Here is an 18,557-nt window from a genome sequence, read left to right as displayed (position 1 = left end):
ATACTCCCCGTACGGCTCTCCCGTAATGGTGTAAATGCACCCTCCCCAATGACATTTTGATCACTTAGATGGTCTACAACTGCCGTTTTGCCGCCTGCCACATCGACAGGTCTCCATTTACACCGACACACGAACCATTTCCCTCTCGCGTGCATCTACGATGATATCATTGGCAATGTCTTATTCACCTTGTGTTTGGCCGCCTATGGATCCATCGGCTTCGTCCGCAAGCTGCAGCGGCGAGTTCCCCCGCAGGCCTCACATATCTCGTATTGCTCCCTTGTCGATCACGTCATGTCCAATCCGATACCCAATTTCTTGAGGCTCTTGGTTGAGATCAGTTGCAGATGTATAGCGGCAATTTTCTATCCAATCCAGGCCGTGATTGGGAGTGGCGCAACACCCTCACCGCCGCCGCGGCCCACGGAACTTTGCAGTTCAGCACACGGGAAGCCGGAAGGAATGGGCCGGTTGACGGCTTGATCGCCATTTTTGTTAGCCTTTCACTTAGCCCCGCTGGTACAGATCAGATCTGGGTTAAAACCACAAATTAAGATAAGCGGTTCTAGATGAACCACGGCGTTGCCGATAGTGGCAACGTATACGATTGACCGGGGGAGACGGTTCTCTTGAGTTAATCAATCCACAGGCCGATCTGGGAGAGTGATGATATTCCCTTTTCTTAGCTAGCCCTTGGAATGATTTACGTAAAAGTTCACAGATATGTATGATAAACCTGCCAGAGCTAGTAATAAGAAATGGTAAGGTAGTGGACAGAATATATGATGCGTCCATTTTGAGGCTGCAGCTGGCATCGCAAAGAAACCTCCCGCGTCACTCAGAACCTATCAATACTCTAAGTGACATCCACCAGCCAATATTGACGAGGTTTAATACGCATTTCGAGTTGGAGGACGATCGCTTCCAATTGGATTGTTCGGAGGAACCAGTCTGACGCTACGTTCCGAGACGAGAGGCCTCTATGATTTGGATCAACGACGATCTACGTGGGGGTATAGAATGCCAGGATGTTACCTGAAAACCAGCTACGTCATGACAGGATACGAGCGGGGAAGAGAGAGGTGGGCAGAAGCATTGCTGGAGTTGGGTGATTACTGGAATATGAGCCGGAGGTAAGGTGTATAAGTAGGTGCTGTCCCCGAGATATCCTAGGACGGCTATGCTCTCAGTCTCTCACAAGACAAACAAAATAAAGCCTGCCAACTCGTACTCTAGCATCTATATGTTCCAGCGCTTCTTATCAAGAACTTTCAACATGGCGCCCTCTGTTGAGCCTACCCAAGCCAACTTCTATACAAGCAAGGATTTCGGGGGCGACAAGTTTGAGTATCTGGTCGGCTCCGACGTCTCTGTGCCTGGTGAACTCAATGACAAGTTCCATTCCGTCAATGTCGGTGTCAATGCCAAGGTGATTGCCTGGCAACATTACAATTCGACGGGTATATACAAAGAGTGGTAAGCACTATTTACCTTTCCTGTTTCCCTCCCTCCACCCAAACAAACAATTGGGGGATCGGTGTATTTCTCAAAACGTTATAGCCGCTGACATGTTCATAGGACGGGCGCTGTCAATGACATCTCTGACATTGGCGGTCTGTCGCGCTTCCAGGTCGTCGATGGCAACACCAAGGCCATCGCATTCCTGTTCAAGGATGCTACGGGTGGCAAAGACAAACAATACTCGCTCAAACTTGACGCGCGCGATGTAGGTAGCGTGACCCTGTACTCTAACGACGGGGACGAGTACCATTTGGTGGGCATTATGCCCCAGGATGGTCCACCCGTGACTACTGCCCTGTACATCCGCGACGAACAGTCAGGCAGCTATCTTGCTGTCGGCTCCGTCTTCTTCCAATGGGATTCGGGTAGTAATGGGGTCAAGATCGTCGAGAATGACAACTGGCCAAAGCAACTCAAGGAAGAGCAAAAGGGACCTAGTTCTTTCCTGGTTACTCTGATCGACAACAAGCCATCTGAGTAAATCTGCTCAAAGAGGAGCGATTGACAGAGGAAGTTAAGGGAATTGTTGACGTTGCTCTATGCTGTGGATAGGTTGTTTCTATTTAAAATAGTAGCTGAATAGGTATCTAAGAGCGACGTCTTGTGTAGCCTCAGGTTCCTAGCCACAGCTTTGGCACTTGGCATTTTCGTCCATATATCTAGTCTCTAGCACACAACCTTGTTCTTCCGACTTGGTGAAGTAGTAGAGAGGTCGTTGTAGCCCGAGCGTTGTAAAGTGTAAGTTCCTAGATATTACCTTTAGAATAAGTCTATTAATGTAACAAATATTTTCGAGTCCTATATTACAGAGCTCTACATAAAGACATCTCAAATCTCGGTCTACTAAAGAACTAAATACTATAAAAAGATATATTAAAGTTTCAGCTCCCCTCAACTCTTTTGTTAGGGTCTAAAAAAGTCATATTCCACTAACAGAGGTTGCAGAACCTTCTCTATAGATCTTAGGCCATCTGTGGAGTACTGACTTCTCTGAGGTATAGCTGTGATTTTAGAGGTCGATATCTGTCAGATCGAAAATTGGGTTTCGGTGAGAAAAGGAGAGTGAAAGGATAATTCGCATTGAAGGAGCAGCGTCTGCACAGCTATCGCTTCTAAGGAGGTGGTAGGTGACAGTGTTGAACTCTGAACCTTCCAAAACTTCCGGCGAAGCTGGCAATTTATAGACCTTTGCAGCTCCCCGGTACTCGATGCCGGTAGCTGTATCCCTGACCCTAGCAATTCTCCTCCTGCACCTGACAACTACTTGTATCTAGATACTCTGATCTTATTACCCTTAGATCTTTGATCCTTATATATTAAACTCTTTTACCTTCTAAGTAACTAGACTATCTGAGATAGATATAGTACTATTGAGTTGGGGAAAACAGTCCCCAGAGGGCAGGGTCCCTCTGATCAGAGGGACACAGTTGCTAGGATGGTACCCCGGGGGCTGGAACTTGCCGTGGGCCCATTTTTCTTTCGCACCATAAGTAGGGCCGTCCTGGCCATTGCTCCTTAGACAGGACAATCAATTCAGTACTTTTCTTCACACTTGTTGCAAGCTCAATTGACGAGCTCTCCTTGCGTGCAAAGCGATCTCCCTCTGATCAGAGGGAGCTCTATCTGCACATGTTGTTTTGAGCTTGTTTAGGCTGCAGGGACCCGATTTGTGGTGGTATCGCCTGGCCTGTCTTGTCTATCTTGTCTGTCGGGCATTTGGCCGTCTTTGCCCCCCCCCTTATTTTTGGTGGGTATGTGGGTGTAGATGTGTGTTTCTGCACCATTTCACTATATATCAATATACTACTTTCAATTAGTTTGTAAGTGAAATCGAAAGCTTATTTACATCGAATAGCTAGCTTTTTAGTACCATACAACTTCTTGATATTCCTGAGATTCCTGACATCTAGGTCTTTAATTCCCTTAGTATAACCCAAAGATGTCTATTGATAGATAAACTATTTATTAACCATTCTTCTATAATATAGACAAATGTGTCTCTATTTAAGTAATAGTAGTAACTACTTAATAAGGAACGACAGCTTAATAAACAGATTGCTATCGTATATTAGAGGGCTATACTATACTACAAGAGAGCTGAGTTTAAGCTACTCTTCTATAAGAACTAACTTATGTTAGAACTAGAATCTCTAGCTAGTCCTCTAGTATATCTCTCTTAGAAAACATTTTTAACCTCTCCTAAGTCTACTCCTATAAACTCTATAAATATAATACCCTAGTATCTTAGAATAGTCGTCTTAGAGAGAGCAATATAGAAGACTCTAACCTTTACCTATCCTATATATACTAAGTCCAATACAACTGTACTTCGTAACTTTCTCTTTAACTATAAAGTGAACTTCTACCTCTTTAGCAATATTCTAAGTAACGACTATAGTATATATATAATAATGTCAAGAGGTAAAGACCTCCTTTTTACCTAGCACAGGGTTAGTGAGAAGCGGAAGGTCGGGATGGAACTACTTAACCTGTGAGAGCGGGAGACTCCTACAATAAAGGGGTATGGTTGGTGTTACGTGGTGGGAGCCCAGATGGGCCAGACGGCCAAGATTCCCAGGATTCTGGAACCTTCCCTGGGCACTAGCCCATTCCTGTCATATATTACTGGGCTCCCGCACTCTTTGACATAGAAGATAGATAACAACGGATTCTGATCCTTTTGTCAATCCCAGGCAACAGTTGGTAAATGCAGTAGTAGATAGGTAGATAGATAGAGTAGATGTTCAGAGTTCAAATCTCAAGTGCAAAGCGTATTTTTCAAAGTAGGTGCAGTTGATCGTGTGTTTTGATTGTGTTTGTGTGTACGTGTCTGTCACACTAACTAGTTGTCAACAACCCTGGATTGGAGACAAAGGCGAACCTCCCTCTTATTCTTATTTCCTTGCATTGTACTACTGGGATCCAGATCCACGGATATGGGTCCGGGCGTATAGATCTCAGTAATCTAGGCTCTCGGATCACACTTGATCACATCGGATTACAGTGATCCGGATCCACAGTTTCAGACCCAGGTTCCAGGCACAGGGATACGAAACTGTCACATGAGCACAGATACTGATCACTGTAATCCGTATCCTCGGATCACGGTGATCCGCATCAGTGTCTGACCTAGTGTGATATGAGTGCCTTAGATCCGGTTCCATGGAACCAGATTTCAACATCTTAATCCTGTTTCAAGACCAATCACATCAATTGCAATATATTAGCTTAGGGTTAGAGTTATAGCTTAGAGTTATATATAGCTCTTTTTATTTTCTAAGCTTATATATCAACAGGTTACACTGCAGAGATCGCGCCAGGATAGGGAGCTAGGGAAAGCTGATTGTAGGTGCATCAGATGATCTGGTACCTGTTAACAGGTGCTCCCAGCTGCAAGGATCTAGCACTCATTTCTAACAAGAATGCTCTCGCTTAAAATGAGTCAAATCACGACCGATATATCTCCAAGGTATTGAACTCCGGAAGCACAGAATCTTTAAGTGAACTCTTCTCTTAAGCCCGGCCAACATATCTTCATGTCCTTTCCCCCCAGAAGCTTTAAAACTTGTCCGCATGGCTCGCAGTATCAGACGAGGAGACTGTTATTGGAACTACAGTCTGTGGCTCTCCATCAACAAATTGGGCTTGTGGTTTTTCTGCAGAGATTGCGCCCGGGCAGGGAGCTGGGAAAAGCTGATCGTGGTTGCGTCAGGTGATCTTGGCGCCTGTTGACGGGTGCTCCAGGCTGCAAGGATCCAGCCCTCATTTCCAACAACTGTACAGGAGTACTTCTGTACTACACTAAGTAGCACACAATTTATGGCCAGGACCTCTTGTCAACCATGTGCGGCTTTCTTAGCATGGTGATTTGAGAGGCTGGATTGCTTGGTTGTGTCAGACACGGTCAAATCTGGCTCGCCCCGTGGCTGCATGAGAATTTGCATCTTGTTTCGTCTGGATGTGGCTGGTCTGCAGTCAGGACCAGACAGCCCCCTTGTCGTTACCATCCAATTGCAGCATCGTCTCTTGCCCACCAATGGGGGCCGAATATTTGATTCGCCCGGTTTAAGGCAGCTGTATTAATAGACACCATTTCTCAAATCCGAGCATCAAATCCGAGCGCTTCTGAAGACATGTCATCGACCGTCTCCACAAATTTTCTTCATATCCCTTCAAGCAAATCGCAGCTCGCATGAGACTAAGACCGGCAGCAGCGGGTCATTCGCTGTGCTTTTCTGGAAGACGTTTGAAACCTCGAGGCTTAAATATCAAGCCACGAGCCCGTTTAGACGAAACCAATCAAAACGCCAACTTGGCATCGATCTCAGCATTGCAACCGAAAGACGACTACTCTACCATCAACCAACAATGTTTTCGACGAGAGCCTCACCAGAGTCTCAATCACAAGATGTACGACCCCTCACTCTGCTCGCTGCATCGTTACGCTATTCCTAGTACTGACTGAGTCCGCAGTATCACAGCGCGCCTCAAGCGGTTACCGGTAGTGGCCATGGTCAAGATGGCTTACAGGTAGCCCAGTGGAGCTACGACCGTCATCAGCCTTCCACGGCCAAAGAAGGCTCGGAAAAGATTGAAGTCTACCAGAAGCAACTTCAAGATTATCAACAAAAGCGCGTCGGAACCCTGGCGAACATGAAGAAATCGACCTTTTGGCTCATACTAGGACTCGTGTCTATCATTATCATCGGAGTTTCAGTCGGTGGTGCAGTTGGTGGCACGATGCAGGTTGCCGCGAACAACGGCAACAGCCAGTCTTCCGCCTCGACCAGCAGCCCACCAAGCTCCGCTACCACACTACCATCACCCACGAGGGACTGTCCCGATTCGGACGGAACCACCTTCAAGTCGGCGTACACACTTGGGTCTCAAGGAGCTGTGCCCGAGACAGCCGGCCTCCACTTCGTGAAGCACTGTTCAACTGGCCACCCGGGCAATACAATTGCCTCCGGTTACGTTCAGTCATTCAATCACTGCATCGAACTGTGCGCTTCCTTGAACTTCTGGGCCAAGAATAGAAGGTGCGTATCGGTGGATTACAGATTCCAAGGCGCCAGGGAACCGAACAATTGTTGGGCACACAATTCAACTACTGGCAGCAACGCTGAAAACGACATAGACTCAGCTATCTTGGTTTGATACTTGTGTCTTCTTGCCTGTGAGGGTAGATTGATCACCAATCGCCTACTGGTTTCGACTCAAGGGAGGAACGTTCTTGTTTTTTCAGTTTATATGGAGCCTAGACGATCGGCTAGCGATGCGACCCTAAGAAATATAGGTCGACGAAATCTGAGCGGTAGTGTGCACTACCCGTGCAGCCGTTCGCGAAGAAATTGAGCTCATTGTAGCGGGAGATTTTAACAGACATGAACCCCTATGGGGCGGAGATGGTATCCATGAAAGTGAAGAGGGGATCCCAATCATAAATATGATGGAGGACCTTGGATTGCAGAACCTCCTTCTGAGGGGCACAATCACATCTGAGAGAAGAGGTCACGAGAGCACTATAGATCTCGTGCTGGCATCAGAATGCCTAGCTGAAGAGGTTACGAGCTGTGAGGTGTGGTCTGGAGAATATGGCTCTGATCACCGAGCTATAGCCACGGAGTTCGATACAAGGGTCACGTCTGCGGAACCGGAGACGAGACTCCTCTTCAAGCATGCGAACTGGGAAGGGATGCGTAAGACCGTCCAGGCGAGTCTGAAGGAGAGGAAGGGCACCCAGGGTCGTGTAAGGGTGAACAGTTCGGTGGCCGAGAGGGATACGATGAAGGATATGGTTGACAGGGGGCCGGACCCTGGGAATAGTATTCGCCCAAGGCAGGATGGGAAAGGAGTCGGCAACTGCTGGGAAAGCTTCCGGGAGCATCCTGCCCATCGACAAGAAACGCCACTCGGAATTGGGATCCAGGGGCCAGGTCAATCGGCGTTTACTGTATTGAAGTGATAAGTTCTGATCTGTCGCCGCGGTGCTCGCTGCCGCTGCGACGGTCATTGCTGACCTGCGAGAGCCAGCTATGTATTGCACCGGGGACGCTGAACATGGTCGCAGAGCACGAACGCATCGTGATCTTGGGCAGCGATGTGTTTTGCGAGGAGCACGGACAATTCATTGGTTGTTGGCATTTGGCAGCCGTGGTTGGCCTGCGATGCGGCATGGACAAGGGTGGGGAGACATCATCGCATCTGTGAATGCTCTTGGGAAACAGCCCAAGTATGAACCTACGTTGAGTTATGTATGGGGTAGTAATCGGGCAGGAATTAGGACCACGCGTTCAAGTTGAGTGCGTCGTTGACTGTGACGGCGAGGCTTCCCTCTGGCGTCGTGCGGCTTTGGCGAGTTAAAGGTCTGCTTGGGGTCAACAGTCGAAGCCACTGGACCACTGACAAGATGGCGAATATCCTCACGTCAAATGAAAGCGGGGTTTCTCACTCGGATGAGGTCAAAGATTGAGATGTTTCCTTTTGATCGCTGTAGTGGAGCTGGGTCGATCTGGGCGACCCAGGAGGACAAGGGCTGCCGTCGAGAACGATTCCAGCTAAGATGATTAAGTCTTAGAGAACGACAACCGTCAACATATGATACTTGCCAACTGCATTGTCGTGGGCGTGATCCTAAACCGAGGGGCTTTGTGTCTCATGTTGACATTTGGGTGCCGCGGTGAACTGAACTGTGACCATCAGCAATTCTGGCTTCCAGTCCAGTCTTCTAACTTCGCGTCAAGGATGGGGAAATAGACACTTTTGAAGATCTGACGTTTGGGGAGTATCTTGAGCCTTGCTACTGCGCCTTCATGCTGTTCCCCCCTTTTTCAGCTTCGGTTGGTAATTACTCTTCAAAGACTGCGAGTGCGCCGGTAACTTTGCCGTAAAACGCTTGGCTGCAGAGAGACATTTTACGTATTGTAATCAATCAAACCCTCTATTCACCTCACACGGTGACGGTATGTACATACTTCACCTTACCCCCTTCAATCCTCAGCTCATGGCTATCCGGCAAACTCCCCAAAGAGTCAAACGAACACAGAATATCCACCGACCCGACCGTCTCATCAATCACATATCTCCTATTCCCGTTATTCTTCGCACTTCCACCCCGCGGCAGCGACCTTCCACACGGATTCGTATACTGCGACCCCTCAACTCTTTCGCACTCTGGCCCCCACGCAATGCTATCTGCAGCCTGGGGGTCCGTCCACATATCAAGGTACGCATCCCCAAACTTCTTCAACAGCTCCCTACTCGGTCTCTCGGCTTCTGGGATGGGTCCCCAATTCTCTTTTTGAATGTACTCCAACGTTTTCTTGGCGTTGAAGAACAATGATCCCGTGGTAGCAGCAATGGTATCGATCATGGTGATAGTGCTTGTATCGTTACCCGGATGGCGAATTTGGGTAGCGAGGACGTAGGGCTTGGGACCGTCAGCAGAGATGATTAAGGTGTAGCTGGCGCAGGCAACCGTATCGGCAGTGGATCGGTTGAGGTCGATCTTGAGGGGTTGGCTAAGGACTCCGTGATTAATGTCGGCTTCTTTGTTGTTCTCCTGGTAGGTGAAGTTGCTTGTGGAGAGCTTTAGACCGTCGATCTTGCCGCTGGATATAGCTGCTATGTAACTGTCGGCTGCTGCTAGGAGGCTCTCGCGGGTGCATTCAGCGAAAATTGGGACCGTCATGTAGGAGAGGGCGGCTAGGGTTACGCCCAACAGCGATTTTGAAGAGAACATGATGATGCTTGGCGAAGCTTTCTTGGCTCGTGCTTGGCTGTGTGGTGGCGACCCTGAATCCAGCCCGGGAGTTGGGCGTTAATGTCCTTAAAGCCGTACTGCGTGGACGACGAGTGGAGCTCCGGGTACTAGACTTGCTCTTGATTGCCAATATAACCTGTATTGCGTACTTTAGCCAGGAGTAGTACTCATTACCGTCCGTACATCCCTAGAGACCTCAGATTGGTTAAGGCTTGACCGTTGAAACGACGGACAAAAGGATATTAGCCACATTGGACTTTAGGCAGCTTCCGCGTCCGTCCCGGCACCTGTGATAGGCCTCTGGTCTGTGGGGAATTCGGAGGACGTATTTGCCTTGTATAGCACAGTCTCGTCGTATTTTACAGCCAGCTGACATTGCGATGACAGTATCAAACTGGGCACATTTGAATTTTAAAATCAATTCCCTCCTGAATAGCCTCGCAAGTCCCGGGTCTCCGCGCCCTTTGAAAGCAGTGTACGCCGCAATCTTTCAGCTCATATCTAAGCAGCTGGAGAGTCCAATCCGGGACCCATGTGGGAAAGCCGGCAGCAACTTCTCTGTACTTTCCATGAGCTCTAGCAAACACCCGCCAAACCGTCATGATCTTCTCAGTTGCTGCCCGGTGAATTCCTTGCGGTGTCCAGCCGTACTCGATACATAGTAACGTGCTTCCCCCAGTAGTTGTCGAGCGGGAGGAGGGCAAATGGTGAAGCGAAATCGATAATTCCCATGAACCGGAACTCATGCTTTGTCCCTTACCGAAAAATAGAAGAATATTAACAATATAGTTATTAAAGCTATCGACAAGGCCATTAATAAAACAATTAGCAAAATAATTAATCTCAAAATTGCAGAATCGGTTAAAGCCGCTAAGGCCGACGTAACTAAGAACTTTAGCAGCCTCGAAAGTTATCTAACGTCGGAGATTTCAATAACGAAACGGCTAACAGTCTAGCCGCTGAAAACAACAACGCCCCAGAAAGAGCAGGTAAAGCCTATACTGAAGACTACGAAGGAGCCCGAAGCGCCCAGATTAACTAACAAGCGTAAGGTCCCTGACAACGGTTATAGTACTAGATTACCATAGCTTAAGAAGAGGAATATTAGCGACACTAAAAATGCCAAAGCTAAGGTAAAGAAAGATAATATAATCGCATATAGAGTACTACTACAGTAGAAGCACAGCTTAAGAAGAGAGCTCCGCTATTAGGTCTATTTATGTGACACTGTAGGGAGCGAAAAGGCGGCTCAGGAATAGAGCGTTGGTGGGAGAAAAGAAGAGAAAGTGTGTGTAAAGGGGTTGTTCTGGGAACACGTTGAGGGAGATGGATCACGATGTCTTAATACCGAAAAGACCTGGACCAGCGGGCGATATCTTGGTGAACAGCCTCCTATCAATATACAGAGACTGATCCTTACGGATCAGAAGTTCTCCGCGTGAGAGGGTTTCCTACGGGGTTCTTATCTACCCTAGTACAGTGACATCATCCACCGTCATTCGGCCGGTTCTCCCGGTCTTGCCCCGTGGCTCTTATTACAATTTATCCTCCCCTCCGCGGAACCTGTCCTCAGGTTCATATTTGAAATTGGAAGGGTAGAAGTTGAGATGATATCGGGTAGACATCGAGTACTGTTCGAACTGCGTAAAGTCCTTTGCCTCGGAGGTTATATGGTGAGAAAGAATTGTGACCTTGATGAGGGGTAACAAGTTTTGTACCCGAGGGGTTTTCGGTAAAATTTCGGTTGCTGCCCGGGTTTAGTAGGGTACGGCTCTGTAGTGCCGGGGCTCCACTTTTCCGGCTCCGGTGCGTGTCCCGAATTATTGTCAAATTGCCCGGATTTCTATCCGATTTTATATATCACTCTTTTTGCAGAACTTGAGCAGTGTACACGCGTTTGTAACTGTATGGCTTGTATACAACTGTAAATTACAGACGTATATTGACCTTCTTCGCTTGGGTATAAATACCCCTCTCCTCTCCTACTTCTTCCAAAACTTTTCTTCTTCAGGCCCTCTTCTATACGTCGTTTCGCTTGCTTTTCGCCCTACTCCTGCGTATAGTTCGCTACCTGCCTTCGCCTCTCTCTCCCTCTCTTTCACTCTCTCTCACTCTCTCTCTTTTATCGTCACTTCGGCTACTTTTCCGTTGCGATAGACACTTTTACCGCCTCCGCCGCCGAGGTCACGCCGTATATAAAATGCATTCGCTCGGTACTTAAAAACACCAATCCTCGCTCCGGCGAGGTCCTTACGATTAACTGCTCTTTCAAGTAGTCGACCTCCTTACGTTGCTCTTACTACAACGTAAAGAAAGAGTTGTATACGCCGGTAAGTTATATACATTTTTTTAACTGATTAACAGGGGATTTATTGACGATTGTAGGCCGTTACCGGAATAGTTAGCGACTTTATCGACCTTATAATTCTTGTCGACGTAGTTCGTACTATCGTCGACTATCGTATAGAGGACGCTGAAGGTGAATTCGATAAGGAGGGTAATCGCCTTCAAATTTCTATACTGTCTCGCTATAGCTGTAAAAAGATCGCTGCCGCTACTAAAGATCTAGTCGGGGCTTTCGACGCTGCCGAGACCGCTTATCGCTGCCAATTCGGTATTTCTAGCGCTACTAAGCCGTCTTCTATGAGTGCACTTGTTTTACTTATCTTTATATACAATTCGCTAATATTTCGATAGCAAGCTTATATAGTATATTGCTCTATAGTTGTGCTATATAGCTAACTCCGCCTACAGTAGTCGTCCCGCCCTAGCCGGAACCGCAGCCGTAATATCGAGGTCAGTCTCAGTTACTATATTTCTACTACGTTGTCACTGACTTTTCGTAGTACGAGTCCGAGGTATGTACCTAGGAAGTACAGTCTATTACTCGTTTATCGTTCGGCGATATTGGTTTCGTAGGCTGGTCGGGCGCTAAACGCCGTTTCCTTAATGCGGTGAAGGAGGAGGTTGCTGCTAATGTGGAGGAGGATGTCTAGTAGATTTGGGTAGAGGTGGCTCCGGACTTGGTATTGGTACCGACCTCAATTTTTTGAATGTTATATAGTTTTCAGGAGGTTTTTCTTTTGTTTGGGTTGGGGTTGGCGTCTAGAATACCCTGGGATATAGCTTGATATAGGTAGATATTAATTAACGTCTTGTCACCTACGCTTTCGCTGGTTTTTATATGTTTTTCGAAATTACAATACTAACTTCGATATATTCACTATATCTTCCTCCGATACCCATTGATTATACTCCGAAGGCTAGCCTATCTACTTGACTAAAAAGAAAGTTTTATCCTAGAATTGTCTCTTATCTCGAATCTCTTTAATTTCCTATTCTCCGTCGTCTTCCAGGTCTGGCATTGGTATTACAGACATATCGTCTTCTTTTCGACCGTACTATAGTTCTAACATCGATATAGGAAAAACGTTATACAGACAATCGTACTTTTCTAGGAGTGCTAGCCGATAAGCTAGGGATCTAATTCGATTTAGGATGCGGAATAGGCCGATAAATTTAGGTACTAACTTCTTTAGTAATTTGAACCTTAAATTTCGGGTTGATAATAAAACTAAACTTCCTCTTCTAAATTCTCTTTTTATATACCTCTTATCGTAATATTGCTTCTGAACTGCAACTGCTTTAGCCTAATATTGCTCTAACTATTTTCTTAATTCAACAAGTTTTTTAATTCTTTCCGTTGTATTGGGTACCCTCCTTCCTTGAGTATCGTCCCCGATATAACGTGAGATCGGAGGTTAATAACCTATTAGTGCTTTAAAGGGATTTATCTTAATTATAGAATTGACAGTACTATTGACAATAAATTCGGCTTCTAGGAGAAGATTCGCCTAGGTAACGGGGTTTTGGTATACGAAATAACGGAGGTACTAAATAAATATCTAATTTACTCGCTCCGTTTACCTGTCGGTTTACGGGTAAAAAGCTGTAGATAACCGTTAATATACCTTTTATAGGTAATATAAATCGCTCTAGAACTATAATATGAAAATAGAACCTCGATTACTAACGTAGCCGTCAATAGGGCTATACTTAAGTTCAATTTCCTTATAAAGGAGTTCTGCCAGTTCTTGGCTAGTAATAGTGATAGAGACTAGAAAAAACCGGTTTATCTTGGTATACCGGTCGACAACTACTAGAATCGCATCTTTTTCTGAGCTATCTAGGCTCTTCACTATAGGAAAACCTACGATAAAGTCTATAGTAATCTCGCTCTAAGGATATATTAGGATCAGTAACGATTCGAGCGATCTATACGGCCTATGCCATTTTACTTTACTGACTTAGTAGGTATAGTAGGTTCTGCAATAGTCCTTAACATCTTTAGTTATACTATACTAGAAGTACTTTCGTTACAGTAATTCGAGAGTCTTCTCGACACTAAAATGGCCTACTAACGAATCGTTATGAAAAAGCTGGAGTAACTCCTGCTTAACAGCCTACTCTACTAGGATAAATAATTGTCCTTGATATAGTAATTCTTGCTTACGTCCAAGTACCTATTCAGGCGAAACACTTTGGTTTCGTACTGAGTTCAGTAACTTTTCCTTGGTTTTCAGAGTTACTAGATCTATAGCTTGCAGCTCTAGGATCAATTCTTTTATAGACTTTAACAGGTTTATAGTATAAACTGCTTCTAGTCGAGCATACCTCTTTGTATATTGACAAGTAACAATTTACTCTTGTCTAAGCCAATCGGCTTCTTAATAATCCTAAGGTTCTCGTAGGCAGATACTCAGCGATCCTACAATAACTTCTGATAGACAACCCATTATTCCGGGTTTCCAACTAACGAGTTTGCTAGGATCCTATATACAGGTATCTTCGCCTTCTTCTGGTATATAGTAGGCTCTCTTATCCCCTTCTATAGTCGTCTTTCTGACCTAGGTACTAGCCGATTCGCCAGGATCTTCTATATAAGCTCTTCCGCTCCTTTCTATATAGTAGGCAAATTTGTCTCTTTCTGCGATTAGTCCTTTAATCCGGTTTACCCAAGCAATTTTACTCTCTAATATAGGCATCCACTCGAGTCTAGTTGGACGTTCTTTATCCTTATAATCTAGTCTTCTCGAGGGGCTATCGGCCGGGTTTCGCTTTCTAGGCTAGTACTTGATAATAAAGTTAAATCCTACTAAGTATATACACTATCTAGCCTGCTAGCCGTTTAATCGGTTTTGTTTTATAAACCTCTGAAGGTTGTTATAATCCGAAAATACAGTAACTTCTTATTAACTCCCTTCTATATAGTGTCGCTAATACTTAAAAGCTTCTATAATAGCTATTATCTCCTTATCAGGAGTTCTATAGTCTATAGCCAGTCTAGAAAACTTCGCCGACTAGAACGCAATAGGGTATTTTCGGCCCTCTCTCGGGACCTATGACAAGACAGCTCCTATTACGAAGTTAGAGGTATCTATTTCGATAACGATAGGGAGTTCAGGATCAAAATAATATAAGACCGGTATATCTCGGAAAGCCTTCTTAAGTCGTATAAATGCCGTATACTCTTCGGCCTCTAACTAGAGGGATCCCGGTTTTCGTCTGTTCTATAACCCCTTTAGTAAACGAGTTAACGGTAATACAATATCCGAAAAGTTTCGAATAAACCGATAATAAAAGTTATAAAACCCTAAGAAAATTTGAATGTCTCGATAGGATTGGGGTTTAGGCCAATCTTGGATAGTCTGAATTCGTGCTGGGTCTATACTAATACCTTCTAGAGTAAGAACGTAATCTAGGAATTCCACTTTATCCTAATAGAATAAACACTTACTAGGCTTACAGTATAACTGTATTTCTCTCAGTCGTTCTAGGATACGTTAGAGGTAAGTTATATAGGTCTCTCGATTAGGGGAGAAAATTAAGATGTTATCTAAATAATATATACAACAATCGTCTAGTAATCTACCTAAGGCCGTATAGATATAGCTCTAGAAGGTAGTAGGAGCATTTATCAGGCTAAAAGGTATAATAAGATATTCAAATAAACCGTATTGAATACAGAAAGCTATTTTCTATTCGTCTCCTTCTCGGATGCAAATCCAGTAGTAGGTGTCCTTAACGTCCAACTTCGTAAAGTACTTTGTTCCGGATACTCGGTCTAAGATCTCTGAGATCAATAGTAATAGATACCGATTCTTGACGGTTATACAGTTGAGTCCCCGGTAATCCATATATAAGCGTAAGGTACCGTCCTTCTTAGGGACGAACAAAATAGGACTTACAGCGGAACTCTGGGATAAACGAATACAGCCTTTTACCAGGTTCTTATACAGATATTCCTCTAAAATCGAGAGCTTATATTGTAATAAAGGATAAATCGTTCTAACTAGAGGGGTAGTATTGGGAAGTAGATTAATAGTATGATCAGTGCTTTTGAAAGAGGGTAAAATGTCTGCATTACTGGGGTTTATAACGTCTATAAAGTCCGAGATTTCCGAAGGGATATTATCCGGTTTTCGAGGGGTATTTTCTTCTTCTTCCTCCTCTAGGAAAAGTGCCTCCGGTATATCTAGATATTGTATCAAGGAGTAAATAAATACTTCTCTTCGATATATCTTAAAGAATTTCTTAGGACTTTCGATTCGGATATACTCCGATTCTACTATAAACTACTAGAAGGAACCTTCGGGGTACAATAAGATTTTTAGAGACATTAAACTTGGTATCCTAAAAAGAATAGGGGAATCGTTTATAATAAGTAGATAATTAATAGCGGTATATAAAATATATATCCTTTTAGTAATCCCTTAGCAATCCGTTAATTCTAAAGGAATTTTATAAATACTAAATGCTTCGGTAATGTAGTAATCTATATATCGAATATAGGGTAATTATATCCCGATCTATCGGAGCTTATACTTCTTTATAAACTCTAGGCTGACGATATTAATCTCTACTCCTATATCCAGATCGACTGTTACGGGTTTCGGAATGTAATCTAGTAAGGTTACTGAAGTATATATTTATTCTTTAACTGGAACCTCTAATTCATTATCTTTACCGATATAATAGGGGTTTATATTCGTCGGCTTCTACTGTTTCCCCGGCGATATAAGCGGAATCTGCTGCTATAGGTACTGGGGTACCTAGCAGCTTTATCTACTGACGCTCCCTTTTGTGGGTAGTCATTGGCGAAATGGGTGTTGCTGCTGCAGATAAAACAAGTTAAAGGATTCCTATAGCTGTCTGTGGGATTTAACTGGTTAAAGTAAGAAGGGGTTGACGTAGGGTGATCATTATATTTCGTATATAGCGTCGTTAATTATAGGTTTCGGAGGCGATTTCTGTATAATAATGCCCTTTATAGACGAAATGACGTTTTGTAGATTGGGGGAGAACGAGATGAATGAGGAGGATACTAGGTCGAATACTAGGGGGTTTCCTGAGGTTTTCGGTACTGAAAACCGTATTAGATTTGGGTAGCCAATTTGACTATCTCTTCCCGAGTTTCCGGCTTGTTGTAAACGTATAGGTCGATATAGTTACTAATTGCAGGCGAAAGCTTCATATAAAAGGCTAAAGTACAAGCCTTTTCGTCCTGCTTAGGGAACTAGGCTTCAAGGGATTCTAGGTATTAATAAAAATCTAAGGGGGACTGAGCCTCTCGTTACTTAGTATCATTAAGTTGCTTTATAACAGTAGACTCCTAATCGGCGAGATCTCGAATATAATTCAGTATCCAATCTTCAAATATCTTCTAGTCCTTCTCGGCCTATTATTGTATATCTGCTGAAAGGTTGTTGCAGTAGCTGTACCAGCGATTGCGAGGACGCTCTTCTATTTGGTCCAAGGCAAAAAGAATTCGATTTATGCCCGTTTTAAATCGCTTCGGGTCTCCTATGAATGCTCGCTACAGGTCTTGGAGCCATTCTAAGCGACGTCGATAGGTAGTATTGTCAGGGAGTTGAATTAGGTGCTTTACTTTAATCGCTTTTCGGCTCTCTTTAGGATCGCTAGATTCTACCGAGGAGGAACAATATCGTCTTCTTTTCGGAAGGGGCTCGTCTAGTGATATACCCAACCTTCGAAGCAAACCCTCTTCTTGTTCTCGCAAGTTCTTCAACGCTTCCAGCTGTTAAATCCGAAGACAGGTCGATTCCAATAGGTTATTATAGTGTAGAGCGGGATGTGGAATTTGAGAGTCTAAGACAGTATAGGAGGACATATAAGGTCGAATGTTTGGTGTCTCTGACCGATGAAGACGAACAGGATTTACAGGCGATTGAGGCGTATTCTCCCGGGAACTCTCCCCTCGCTCCGACACGTTCAAAGTGCTGATCGTAGGTGCCATCTCGGCCAACGGTAGAACAGAAGGATCAGAATTATAAAGGGGTTGTTCTGGGAACACGTTAAGGGAGATAGATCACGATGTCTTAATACCGAAAAGACCTGGACCAGCGGGCGATATCTTGGTGAACAGCCTCCTATCAATACACAGAGACTAATCCTTACGGATCAGAAGTTCTCCGCGTGAGAGGGTTTCCCACGGGGTTCTTATCTACCCTAGTACAGTGACATCATCCACCGTCATTCGGCCGGTTCTCCCGGTCTTGCCCCGTGGCTCTCATTACAGTGTGCCTTGTTCTGATCCCAATATGTAGGAGACTTTGAGCGGTATATATACAAAAGAGACCCCCTGCAGCTAACTGCGCTCTAACTCTTGGCAGTGGTAAACACTTTCAGATCGCAACAATTTAACCTCGAGTAAGGTAAAGATGACGATTACGAGAAAGCGATTTAGAGGCAGATTAACAACAATAGGGGAAGAAATTAACCTTTATAAAGTAAATAGTAACAACTAGATAGTTATCTTTCTCTTCGAAAGAAGAGCACTTGTTACATGGTAGAGGCCAGCACTGTCCTGCAATATTTGGGCCTGCAGCCAAGAGGTCACCACTTACGTCTATAAAGACCCTGTAGATTTGTTCCCAAGAGGACGTGAACTCAATCAACTCATCATCTCTTACTTTGTTTATAGATCATGCCAGTGTTTATGATGTACCTACCTCAGTGTCAGGGTTGACGCCGTTGAGGTCATCAGTTACAAAACTACAACTGAATCCTTGTAATAGGTAAGGCGTTCGGTGATGTGTGACTTTCGCTGATAATATATATTAAGTCTATTTATCTAAATTAGTTATTTATATAGGCTAGTTCTAGAGAACCTATAGTTCCTGTCCCCTGGGTTTCTAGGTGCGGATACAAATATAACAGCCTACTAGATCTATCTTTATTTACGGTAGTAGCT

General features: G+C 44.7%; 3 protein-coding genes across 3 annotated transcripts; 2 read left to right on the top strand and 1 right to left on the bottom strand.

Moving 5' to 3' along the window:
- Positions 1 to 1,276: 1,276 nt before the first annotated feature.
- On the top strand, positions 1,277 to 2,002 carry MFIFM68171_01985 (Abundant perithecial protein; the record flags this gene model as incomplete). The annotated part of the gene is made up of 2 exons (XM_071057407.1): positions 1,277 to 1,476; positions 1,579 to 2,002. The coding sequence occupies 2 exons, from the start codon at positions 1,277 to 1,279 to the stop codon at positions 2,000 to 2,002; spliced, it is 624 nt and encodes a 207-aa protein (XP_070913508.1).
- Positions 2,003 to 5,889: 3,887 nt separating this feature from the next.
- On the top strand, positions 5,890 to 6,678 carry MFIFM68171_01984 (uncharacterized protein; the record flags this gene model as incomplete). Its single annotated transcript, XM_071057406.1, has 2 exons — positions 5,890 to 5,931; positions 5,995 to 6,678. 2 exons carry the CDS (start codon positions 5,890 to 5,892, stop codon positions 6,676 to 6,678), a joined length of 726 nt encoding a protein of 241 aa, XP_070913507.1.
- Positions 6,679 to 8,470: 1,792 nt separating this feature from the next.
- GAR1_1 (H/ACA snoRNP pseudouridylase subunit) lies at positions 8,471 to 9,262 on the bottom strand (the record flags this gene model as incomplete). The annotated part of the gene is made up of 1 exon (XM_071057405.1): positions 8,471 to 9,262. One exon carries the CDS (start codon positions 9,260 to 9,262, stop codon positions 8,471 to 8,473), a length of 792 nt encoding a protein of 263 aa, XP_070913506.1.
- Between the last annotated feature and the right edge of the window lie 9,295 nt (positions 9,263 to 18,557).

This window comes from Madurella fahalii, assembly GCF_045866475.1.
Source record: "Madurella fahalii IFM 68171 DNA, scaffold_1, whole genome shotgun sequence".
Classification (NCBI taxonomy): domain Eukaryota; kingdom Fungi; phylum Ascomycota; class Sordariomycetes; order Sordariales; genus Madurella; species Madurella fahalii.
This window is presented reverse-complemented; position numbering and strand designations above follow the sequence as displayed.